The sequence below is a fragment of the Pleurodeles waltl genome, chromosome 12, assembly GCF_031143425.1.
Source record: "Pleurodeles waltl isolate 20211129_DDA chromosome 12, aPleWal1.hap1.20221129, whole genome shotgun sequence".
Classification (NCBI taxonomy): Eukaryota; Metazoa; Chordata; class Amphibia; order Caudata; family Salamandridae; genus Pleurodeles; species Pleurodeles waltl.
Window position 1 is genome coordinate 26,632,571 of NC_090451.1, and position 12,774 is coordinate 26,645,344.

Sequence of the window (12,774 nt, forward strand, 5' to 3'; positions counted from 1 at the left end):
TAATGATAAAGTGGGGGTCCACAGCACTCAGAAGGCTGTGAACCAGTGCGTTAGGAAATAGCTGACATCTTTAGAGAGGAGACGTGAGATAACAAGATAGCGACAAGGGTATAGGGAGGCACGGGGACAGGGGTCATGGGGAGAGGGGCATTAAAAATACAGCGCTGACCTATGCAAGTCACAAATATGTAGAATTATCAACTTGAATCAACCTCCACAACAGGCTGAAACCCCTCATCCTGGATCACAGAAATACCACCAACCCAGCGGCCTGAAACCCAACACAACTTCCCCGCTTACCAGAGCCATACACCACATGTACCCTTCACACACCTGAAGAGGAGATGGGGAAGAAGAGGAAAGAGCACCATGGAACACCAGAAAGGACTCCTTCAGATGGGCTGACGTGACTGTGGTTGGTTAGGTGGTAGAGGGGCAAAGGCTGCCAGGTGTACTGTAATCCTCTCCTGGGTAACCCAAAAGCATCTCATACAATTTTGTACCACCTACACCTTTCCCTTCGGAATGCAGCTGTAGGGAAAAGTGGTCCAAAAGGACACCGCTCTCACTTTACTGGGGTTGGTCTGTCCATGGTCAGCCCTGCTAAACTTACCCCCATGGGCAAACCCACATCCAGAGATGCCGACATCTGCAGATGAAGCAATAATGACCATATTGCCAGCAGACGTATAAAAACATGACTGAACTAGGCTCCTGTCACTACTGCCTCAAGGCTGTAATGCCTTCTGCTGGGATCTTCAAAGAGGTCAGAGATTGATGACAAGAGGTCTGAACTTCCGTCTCGCTAACCTGAACATGTTAGCTCTCACTTTTACCTGGGCCGGTGCTCTGTGCGTGCATGTGCCTATCTGACACTGTTGGGCACCGAGTCTGCCTCTCACGTATGCCGGTCTCCCCTGTGTGACACTGAGCACTCTCAAATATTTACTTAATGCGTCTCCCAGCTAATGCATGTCTCTTCTAGTGACTGAGAACATCTGCTCATGTATTCATTCAGTTTCCCAGTTACGTCCCGTCTCTCCACATCTCCCCCGCCCTTGTCACTCAGAGGATAATATTCATTAGACTTCTCCGAAGCAGAACAAATACTCACTTTACCCCACTGCCCTCTGCCTGATGACTTCATCCCAGCTTGTGACACCAAATCCTGGCCGTGTCCCAAAATGCGCTCTTGGAGACGGACGTGTCTTCATGCACTGCCGAGGCTGGGTATGGTGTTGGTTGCCACTCTAGACTCAGACTGCAGTTTCTAGCAGCAGCCGACGCTGACTTGTATAGTTTTGGGGTAGGAGGAACGGGATTTCACACAGCATGACAGTGCATCTCGAATCTCTTCACAGGACGGCTCGTGCAATGGACTACAGCACTACGCTGCCCTCGGACGAGACGTTGCTGGTGCCACCTCTGTCAACTTGATGCCCTGTGAGACCCCTCAGGATGTGTACAGTGGGGTGTCCCAGCAGGTGAGCTCGTACCTGGATCTGTATTCCAGACTGCATTAGAAAACCTTATTCTGCTGCTGCATTTAATTAAAACATTGTAACATTAAAATGTTGTAACGTTGTGACAATGTTGTGATTTGTGTTGCTTGCCATTAAGCTTTTGCAGCCGATCTGCCACTGCATGGCACTAAACTGTTCCAACAGATGTGCGTTATTTTTCCTTAAACCACTGTGGCGTTTCTACCTTGATATGCCGTTATGATTGATACCGAAACACCACTTGAGTAGTTGTTTCACTGAGGCCATAAATCACATACGCCAGTGGTTCCCAACCTTTTGACTTCTGTGTACCCCCATGTTATCAATACTGGAGCCCAGGGACCCCCACTGGATCATTATTGGAATCCGGGGACCCCCACTGAATCATTACTGATAGTTGGAACCTAATATTATTACATTTTCTAAGCAGCCGCGGATCCCCTGAGGAGGCTTCGCGGACCCCCATGGGTCCCCGGCCCACAGGTTGGGAACCACTGACATACGCCATTATCAGCTTGCATCCTTCTCCACGGCAAGGTGGCAGTGCACGGTTTGTGCTGGGAGATGCCCAAGCAGTTCACTATTCTTCATCAAGGTCTTGTCATTACACAAGTCAAACCTTTTGTTCTTTGTATTTAGGCTTCATTGCATTGTACCGATTGAAATTCAAGGTTGCTTTAGTGGCCTTAAGGTTGTGGTGGCAAGTCTACTTTCTCCCCATGCCTTAAGCGGCGTAACTATCAAGGCATTAAGCAGAAATTATGTTGTTCTGACTGGTATCCATTGCCTGACCTGTGCCCTGCATTTACAGTGCTACCTGCACTAATCAGGGTCTGCACTTGACCTGGTGTCTGGTACCTGAAACCAGGGTTGTTTGGACCTCCTGTCTAGATTCACATGCAATACCTTGGTCTGGTTATTTCACCTCTGCCAGGTCTTATTTGCCTTAAGCTTTGTGTGGTCCTGTGCTTCTGAACCCTTCCTGGACCACTACCTAACATCGGTGAAGTATCCCTATCTGTTAATCCTCCCTGATTTGGCCTGGTGTTGCCTGCAATCACCAAGGGATTTGTTCCCTGACCTAGCAGCAAAGCCCTGTCATCTTGTCCACCTCCCCTAGTGTCACCTGCTTGATTTCAACTTGATGTTTCATGTTGTCACCTTCACCTTCTGTTTCCAACACGGTAACTGTCTGATCTCTGATAGATGTTCACGTCCCTGGCCTCCGCCTGTCCTCACTTGCCTTGCCTCACTACTCTGCCTGCTGGGAGCTGTGCTTGGTGTCTTCCGCCCTAACCTCAGTCGTATGTGTCCTAGCCTCTTTCCTGGTGTCCATCTACTTCTTGCTACCCTAGTTTCATTGCTTCTTCGTGTTGCCAGTTTGACTTTAGCTTGGTAACTTTTCCCCTGACCATTCCTACTTTTTTGCATACTTCAGGTGGAGGAGTTCCGTAAACGAGATGCTGAGCGGGGGGTGAAGATTGCACAAGTGTTGGAAGGGTACATCAGCCGGAAGGTGGTGAAGCAGACGGTGATGACAATAGTGTACGGTGTCACAAGGTACGGAGGCCGACTGCAGATCGAGAAGCGGCTCCGTGAGATCGACAGCTTCCCTCAGGTATTCTTGGAGCTCCTCTCGTATTAAGGTTGACCAAGCATTTCCGAGGTTTAAGACTCCCTCCTAAGCGTCTTCGTTAGCGTGCTGTCTCCATCAGAAGCTCTTGTGCTCGTCTGTGGCATTCTGTTGCACCTTCATGTTGGGGGTGAAGCAGTTGTGTCGCTGCACAGCCGTAGACTTGGGATTTTCATGCTAATAAGAAAAGCAACGGTTCAACTCTGAAGCCTTGTCAATGAATCTGTCTGTGTCTGTTACTTGTCAAAGCAGTGAGATCTCCAGTCTAGTCAGTGGGTCTGTTATCATCTATCATTCCTAGGACTGATGCACATGTGTGTCCTTGTCATTGGGCCTGTCTTTTAGTTCTGAAAGTGGTGCAGATCTTTGGACTTGTCAGTGGGCCAGTTGACTTCTGTCATGCCTGGCAAAAGTGGACATTTGTGGCCTGTGTCTCCTATATATTTAGGGGCTGAAGGGACCAATACATATTTTTACCTAGTGTAATTTGGTGTAAAATGGGTGCCATTTAAATAGAGATCCTTATAATGTAGATTTAATGCTTTGAAGTTTATATGAACTTTAAATATTTAATAGGATCTTTTCCTATTCTTCATCCCAAACATTAGTTTTGATTGTTCATTCTTTGATAATGATTTGTATACTTAAAATTCTATATAGACGTGCATTGTTATTTAAAACCACTACACTTAGGATAAAATTCATAGTTAATACACAATGCACAATAAAATACAACACCTCTAACAAACCTACAATCTCTAAAGTGCAAATGTGTCTGTATACTAAAGTGCGTCAGTCCCTGAAGTAAAGCTCAAAGTAATCATTAGGCAGTATTTCTTTTTACTGGCAAGCAGTACTCTACCGTTTTTATGTCCACATGTTTTAAGACCAAATTAGATACGAAGTAAAATACTCAATGTATTTCGTCTTCTATCAGTGACAATTGCTTTGTAATTTTTTTTTAGTTAAAATTATAAAAGGCTTATGGTTTACACCTGACGACTATAGGCTGTCCAGGCCTAGGCACTCGATTGTGGCATCTAAGTAGGCTCGGGCCGGAGAACGAGATATCTTTGATATTTCCTTCCATATAAAACAGTTCATAGTGTTCCCAGCCGCATATCTTAAATATGAATAAAAGCTGCAGACCTGGCAAGAGATTGTTTAAGAAGGGCAAACTCCAGCTTAATCTGTGCTGGCGAGGTATGTTGGGGAAGTTTGAGCAAATGCTGATATATGCTGACTATGGTATCATCCAGGACCATGGAATCTTTACTACGAAGAGCGGCACTTCCGTAGGCCGGAGTGGGAACCACCTTTGCTCTTGTTACTTCTAGCAGCTGGCCGAGGGAGTCCTTGCTCAGGTCTCTCAAGAGCGCCCGAAGCCAAGGCAACCCCTTTCGGTCTGATTTCTTACCTATGTCTGGTGAAGGAGCCTTGGCTATCAAACAAAACACTAAGATATTTGTAGGTGGCATGTTCTTCTAACTTGTTTCCGCAGGTTCCAAGTTGCTGTCCCCTTAAGGGATCTCTTACCAAAAATCATGATTTTGGTCTCTTTGTAATTAATTTGCAGCCCATTCTTCAGAGAGTAAACTTTTCAGTAGGCGCTTCATTCCCATCGAGGTTCTATCCCTCGATTCTAACCCATCCCTCGTCGACAGTGGAAAAAAATCCCCAAAGAACAGCTCTTCTCCACGCTCATCGACAACCAACCTACCTTCACCACCGACCCCAACGACGCAGCCCTCAGCCTCACGAACTGGATCACCAACTGCGCAGACAACCTTGCTCCCCTGAGACGCCCTCCAAGACAGGCCAACACCAAAAAACCTCTCTGGTTCTCTGACACCCTTAAGGAATCAAAGAAAACCTGTCGCGCCCTCGAGAAAGCCTGGCGTAAGGACCACACCGCTGACAACATGACCGCCCTCAAGAACGCTACCCGCGAACACCACCACCTGATCCGCGCAGCCAAAAGGAATTTCTTCACTGATAGACTGGACAAAAACAGCCACAACAGCAGAGAACTCTTCAGCATCATAAAAGAGTTCTCCAACCCCAACGCCAATGCCATCACGTCCCTCACAAGACCTGTGCAACTCCCTCGCCACCTTCTTCCATCGTAAGATTACCGACCTCTACGACAGCTTCGGACACCAGACCCAGCCGATCAACACTGAACCCACACCCCCAGCCATCACCCTCAACGCCTGGACCCACATCAACACTGAAGAGACCAAAACCACCATGAACTCAATCCACTCCGGTGCCTCCTCGGACCCCTGCCCACACTTCATCTTCAATAAAGCCGACGACATCATCGCCCCGCACCTCCAGACCATCATCAACTCTTCTTTTTCATCTGCTACCTTCCCCGAAAGCTGGAAACACGCTGAAGTCAACGCCCTACTAAAGAAACCTACGGCTGACCCAAGCGACCTGAAGAACTACCGCCCCATCTCGCTACTCCCCTTCCCTGCCAAAGTCATAGAGAAGACCGTCAACAAACAGCTTACCAACTTCCTTGAAGACAACAACCTTCTCGACCCCTCACAATCCGGATTCCGAGCCAACCACAGCACAGAAACCGCCCTCATCTCAGTCACAGACGACATCAGAACCCTGATGGACAACGGTGAAACAGTCGCCCTCATCTTCCTCGACCTCTCGTCTGCCTTCGACACCGTCTGTCACCGCACCCTAATAACCCGCCTCCGCTCCACCGGGATCCAAGGCCAGGCCCTGGACTGGATCGCCTCCTTCCTCTCCAACCGCTCTCAAAGAGTCTACCTCCCTCCTTTTCTCTCAGACCCCACCGAGATCATCTGCGGCGTCCCTCAAGGCTCCTCGCTCAGCCTGACACTCTTCAATGTCTACATGAGCCCCCTCGCCGACATCGTACGCAAGCACAGCATCATCATCACCTCCTACGCCGACGACACTCAACTTATGCTCTCCCTCACCAAGGACCCCGCCAGCGCAAAGACCAACCTGCAAGATGGTATGAAGGACGTCGCAGATTGGATGAGGCTCAGCCGTCTGAAACTGAACTCAGACAAAACGGAAGTCCTCATCCTCGGCAACACCCCGACCGCATGGAACGACTCCTGGTGGCCCACGGCCCTTGGCACCGCACCGGCCCCCTCAGACCACGCCCGCAACCTTGGCTTCATCTTGGACCCTCTTCTCACCATGACCAAACAAGTCAACGCCGTGTGCTCCTCCTGCTTCCTCACCCTCCGCATGCTCCGCAAGATCTTCCGCTGGATCCCCGCGACACCAGAAAGACCGTGACCCACGCCCTCGTCACTAGCCGCCTGGATTACGGCAACACCCTTTATGCTGGGACCACTGCAAAACTCCAGAAACGTCTGCAACGTATTCAAAACGCCTCCGCCCGCCTCATCCTCGACATACCCCGCAACAGCCACATCTCCGCCCACCTGAGACACCTGCATTGGCTCCCAGTCAGCAAAATGATCACCTTCCGACTTCTCACCCACGCACACAAAGCCCTCCACAACAAGGGACCGGAATACCTCAACCGACGCCTCAACTTCTACGCCCCCACCCGTCTCCTCCGTTCCACCAGCCTCGCTCTCGCTGCCGTCCCTCGCATCCGCCGCTGCACAGCGGGTGGGAGGTCCTTCTCCTACCTGGCGGCCAAGACTTGGAACACCCTCCCCACCAGCCTCAGGACCACCCAGGACCACTCCGTATTCCGGAGACTCCTCAAGACCTGGCTCTTCGAGCAGCAGTAACCCCCTTCCCCCTAGCGCCTTGAGGCCCGCACGGGTGAGTAGCGTGCTTTATAAATGTTAATGATTTGATTTGATTTACTGAATTAGACAACGTTGTTGGCGTTCAAGAGATTTGACAGTATCGCTGAGCCCAGCCTTTGTGCATGCGAGTTTGTGGATGATAGGGCAGTTGGAAAGTTTGCCAAGAATAGATTAAACAAAGTTTGGGCCAGAACACAGCCCTGTTTTAGGCCACTAGCTGCTGAGAACCTCCTTGAGAGGTTAGAACCATTTCCCAATTGTATCCTGACCCAAGATCTGGCATACGGATTCTCAATGGCTTTCAGGAGCTGTGGTTGGATTTGACAGCTATTGAGTTTCCCCCAAAGCTTACTACGATTGACACTGTCTAAGGCGGCTTTCAAATATGATGAAACAGAAGTAGAGTGGAAGGTTGGGGGCCTTTGAGGAGTTAAAGACCAGCGATAAGGCCACAATGTTAGTTCCTGTTCCTGTCTTACTAGTGAACCCCGTTTGATTTGGGGGAATTATTACATTTTCACTATCCCAATCACGCAGATGTTCAAGAAGAGCCCCAGCATAATATTTGGCTTTGTTGTCAATCAGCGCTATCAGCCGGTCTGATTTGCTTCCCCCTTTGCAGAATGGAGAAATGATTGACCCTCTCCAGGATTCTGGTGTTGACTGACCAGCCAGTGGGTGATTGAAAAGAGGGGCCATGGCATCCGCCCACTTGGGCGAGCCAGACTTATAGATGGCCTGTGGGACCCCGTTTTGACCTGGAGCCCCTGTTTTCCTCCCCTTAACTATCAGCCGTTGGACAGCTGTTGAAGTAACACCAAATTCGCTACCTTCACCCTGTTTTGTGTGATGGTCTATTCCTGCAGGATGACTCAGCCTGGCTGGTACTCTAGAGAATGCTGTATTCTCAGCGACGTTGTTCGAGTTAAAGTGAGCTTTTGAAAAAGACATCCAGTCAGCCTCGGATATGCATGAATCTAGTTTGAGGCCGTCAGGGTTTTCTTTAGGGCATTTGCCGTGTTCCAGAACATACTGGCATTCTTCTGCTTGATGTCCCAGACGAGGTTGGCCCAAAATTGCTCCTGGTTCTGTCTCCTGTTGGTCCGTACCGCTTGCTTGAGGTTCGATTTTGCTTGTCTCAGGTTGGCAAGGCGGAGTTCTTGTTTTGGAAAGCGGCGAGCTAGCTGAAGCCATTTATTTATCTTCCTCTTTAATTAAAGAGCAGGCGAGGTTAACCGTTTATTAATAAACATTAAGGTGGAACTATAGGTGCCCCTGGGTGTAGCGACTTTATCAAATTGCTGGGTGAATGATTTAATGAATGATTCCCATTGGTCATTGACTGAACCTTCACTTTGTAATGAGTTTTGTAGGCGATCAGCAGCTTCCTGGGCCAGGGTGACTAAGGAAGTGGAGGACCATTTGACTCTTGGGTGGCACTCATACTCTGAGCTGGCGCGTTCAGTGGTGCACTTGTTTACTGGGGGGTTATGGCGAATTCCACTTCCTGAGTTAGATGGTCACTTTCTGACCTTAGGCTCAATTTCAAAGAAAGTACCTTCCGTAAGAGGGGCAACGAGACCCATGTGAAGTCTATTAGTGAATCTCAGTTTTTAGAATAAAACAAAAGAGATGGGGGCGTGTCTTTGCTGAATCAACCATTTAGGGCTGTAAGACCTAAATACTCTAATGACCGCAACAGAGGCGGACCGTAGAGCCGCTACGCCCTCGTTGACTCTGCGATTGCTTGGGGTGAACCATTGACGTTCCTGGGCGTCGAACACATCGTTGGCTTCAGACCGGCCAAGTAGGTTCATGTTAAAGTCCCCGTTAGTATTAGTGATAAATGAGGATATGAGCTTTCAAGTTGGATTATATGATCCACAAGTAATTTGGACATCACCTCCTGGTCCTTCCACATTGGGGGCATGTATAAGTTCATTCAAATTACCTCCTGCTCGTTCAGATGCAGCATTAAAAGTTTGTCGTCATCAGTTGAAAGCACATTGTAGCTAGTCGTCAGGGTGGTAGACAAATAGATCCCAAGGCCGCCTTTTCCCAAACCAAATTTGCCTTCCTTAACTGCGAGGAGGTTAAAGGACGCATAACCCGGAATAGGGGTTGGTTCTAGAGCCCAGGTTTCCTGTAGGGCAATCACTGAAAAGCGTTGAAGATACTTTAGAGTATCTGCGTCGTCGACCTTGCCCTTCAGGCTATGGACACTCCAAGAGCAAAACCTTAAGTTAGACACCTCACAAGCCGGTTTCCGAGGCAGACGTTCAGTTCGTTTGTGGCTGCAGGTTAAATGTTTTAACGATCCACCCCCTGTTGTAACTTTTGGTTTCCCTCTGTGTGGATACTTGGGATGTGGGCCAGTCACACCTTGGATCGTTGGAAGATTTCGTCTGGGAAACTCCCTTGGCCCCCCGTAGTACAGAACAGGGTACTATGGGCTGCCGTTCTTTTTCGTCCAGGGCAGTCTCGCATAGCCTCGGAGGATGCGGATAGCCTGGCTCAGTAGCCGCTTCCAGGATGATTCCCCATTCCTTCAATTATTTACTTTCATTGAGGACCGCCTGCGCCGTTTCTGAGAGCCACCAGGTGACGGGTCAATTCGCTGGCTGGCTGGCATGCCCCGGCGCTCGGTCAATGAATCCCACAGATTTGATCATGGCTGAGGTAATCCCCATTAAAGCTGAAATCTGCCCTAGGAGTTTGAGTATATTTCCCCAGTTGAGGATACGTTCATTCCCAAGCAATCGATATTTTGGGTGGAATAAAACTGTGCGGCACGGGCCTTGCCCTGGAGTAGTCTTGACGTTGCCGTCATCTAGCCTCATCCTGATGGTGACCCCGTCATGGTTAAAAGGGAGCCAGGCGGATATTATTTCCCGCAAGGCTAACTAAATAGTTGGCATTAGTGCATTGCCTAGCCTCCCGCTAGCTGAGAGGAGCCAATTCTGATGTAAGGAGGGCGGTATTATCCTGCCGCGCAGCAGGCCCCCAAGTCAATTTTTCAGGAGCAGAGGCATATGAGGCCCTTTGAATATGGGGGCCAGATGGTTGTGTCCACCCTGAAAAAGATTTTCTTGTGTTACTATGACCGCTTTTGGGCTTCCAGCAGCCCCTAACCGGGGTGGCCAATCGCTTGTGTACGAAGCTGGCCTGGTGTGTGGTGGGTACCTATGGTACTTACACCTTACACCAGGTATCCCCTATTAGTGTAGGCAGTGTCTAAAAGCCAGGGCTCTCTAGAGGTAGCTGTGGATGAGCAGCCAAGGCTTATCTAGGAGACATGCAAAGCTCATGCAATACCACTGTAGTCACACAGTAATCACACACATGAAAGACCCACACAGTGTTACAAAAATAAAGGTACTTTATTTTAGTGACACAACACCAAAAAGTACTAGAGAGGCGACCCTCCAATAGGAGGTAAGTAACACACTAGAAATGTACGCTTGCAATCAGCAAAGGGGATAGATAGTGATAGAAAACAGCACTAATGCAGATAGACAATAGTGACCCTATGGGGACCCCAAACCATGTCCTAAAGAAATGGAATCAGAGCACAGGACCCCCACCTAGGTAAGTGCAATGTGTAGAAGGAAGCTGGGCTACTAGGAAACCGCAAAGGTAAGTACCACAGGGCTCCTAATGACCAGTAGGAAAGGAGTAGATTGCTAGATTTTCCCCAAACCACCCAAAAGGAAGGAAAGAAGAAAATGCAACACCCAGACATGACTGCAAGAAACCACCGGTGGATTCCTGAAGAGTAAGACCCGTGGAAGAAGGGGACCAAGTCTAGAAGTCACAGAAGAGTCCAGGGGAAGTAGGAGCTACTACCCACCCAGCTGTGGATGCAGGAGTTGGTCGAGGGTAGGATTAAGACGGTCATAAATGCAGCCCTGGAGCAGTTGAAGAGTTCCTGGAGGATGCATTCAATGTCATACGCCGGATGGATGATTGCAGTTGGTCAGTAGTGTGGAAAAGCCACCAACAAGCCTTGGCAAAGGCAGAAGTCGCAGTAAAGCAAAAGTGGATCCACCGGGGACCAGCAAGGTCCAGGAGGACTTAACCCATGGGGGAATTCAAGGGGGCCCTCAACAAGACAGAGACCACTGAAGAAGAGGCAGTCCCCCACAGGAGACCCACTGGATGAGGAACCAGGAGTCGCAGAGGAGCCCTCGCAGCATTACTGGTAAAGGGTCCCACGCTGCAGAAGAAGCACGCAGACGGCTGTGCATCACAGGAAGGAGGGTTGGGCTACACGAAGCCTGAAGATCACTTGGAGGAGATGCAAACAAGCCTTGGCAGCTGTAAGTGGCGCAGTGCACCGGGGTACTGTCCTGCTTGGGAAGGCAAGGGCTTACCTCCACTAAAGTTGGACAGCTGGCAGAGAGGACCAAGAGGACTACTCCGGACCACCTGTGATGCTGGATCTACGCAGCTCAGGATGAGAGGAGATCCACACGGCCTGTCACCGGTGCCGTTGGTGCCTTCAGGTGCAGGGGAGTGACTTTCACTTCAAGGGAGATTCCTTCTTCCTTCTCGTGCAGACTGAAGTCTTGCCTCCCTCAAACGATGCATAGCTGGGAAAAGTTTGCAGAAGCTGGAAGGAGCCGTGGAAACAATGTTGCAAGCAGAGTCTTCATCATGGATGCAGATTGTCGATTCCTGGAGGGTCCATTTGCAGTTCCAGTGGCTAGAAGTCGAAGTAAGGTTGCAGAGGAGTCCTGCTGGAATCTTGCAAGCTGAATCTGAGGACCCACCCAAGAGAGAGACACTTAACAGCCCTGAAAGGGGGACTGGTCACCTAGCCAGGTGAGCACCTATCAGGAGGGGGCTCTGATGTCACCTGCCTGACCTGGCCACTCAGAGGCTCCCAGAAGTCCCTGCCCACCTAGGATTCGAGATGGCAGAACCCAGGGACCCTCTGGAGGAGCTCTGGGCACCACCCCAGGGGTGGTGATGGACAGGGGAGTGGTCACTCCCCTTTCAATTGTCCAGTTTCACACCAGAGGGGTGACTGGGGGTCCCTGAACCAGTGTAAACTGGTTTATGTACAGAGGGCACCAAATGTGCCCTTCAAAGCATACCAGTGGCTTGGGGGAGGCTACCCCTCCTAAGCCATGTAACACCTATTTCCAAAGGGTGAGGAAATCCTTTGTTCAGCCTTCGTGGGCTTGATCTGTTCAAGCAGCAGGAGGGCAGAAACCTGTCTGAGGGGTGGCAGCAGCTTGGGCTGCCTGGAAAACCCCAGAAGGCTCATAGACGCAATGCTGTGGGTCCTCTAAGGATCCCCCAGAGTGCTTAGGATCATACTTCCAATACTGGCAACAGTATTGGGGTATGATTCTGACATGTTTGATACCAAACATGCCTAGGTTCGGAGTTACCATTATGTAGCTGGACATAGGTAGTGACTTATGTCCAGTACACGCATAAAATGGCATTCCCACACTCACGAAGTCCAGGAAAATGAGGCACCTCTGCTAGTGCAGGGGTGCCCTCACACACAGGTACCTGCACTCTGCCCTCTGGGCTAGGAGGGCCTGCCATAGGGGTGACTTACAGTGACCTGGTGCAGTGACCTGTAGTGAAAATGGTGCATGCACCTTTTCATGCTGGCTGCAACGGCAGGCTTGCAGATACACTTTGCATGGGCTCCCATGGGTGGCATAATACAATGCCCTGTGTACCTAGGTACCATATACTAGGTATTTACAAATGTGGGATGAAAATGGTACATGTTACCAAGTTAGAAGAGAGAGAGCATAATTACTGGGTTCCTGGTTAGCAGAATCCCAGTGAACACAGTCAAACACACTGACAACAGGCAGAAAGTGGGGGT

General features: G+C 49.7%; 1 protein-coding gene across 1 annotated transcript in view; it reads left to right on the plus strand.

Moving 5' to 3' along the window:
• Positions 1-12,774, plus strand: part of POLRMT (RNA polymerase mitochondrial) — a 172,142-nt gene that overhangs the window by 123,297 nt on the left and 36,071 nt on the right. Inside the window, exons 12-13 of the mRNA XM_069216817.1 lie at positions 1,362-1,484; positions 2,941-3,120. Coding sequence (XP_069072918.1) covers positions 1,362-1,484; positions 2,941-3,120 — 303 coding nt within the window. The remainder of the gene's footprint in view (positions 1-1,361; positions 1,485-2,940; positions 3,121-12,774) is intronic.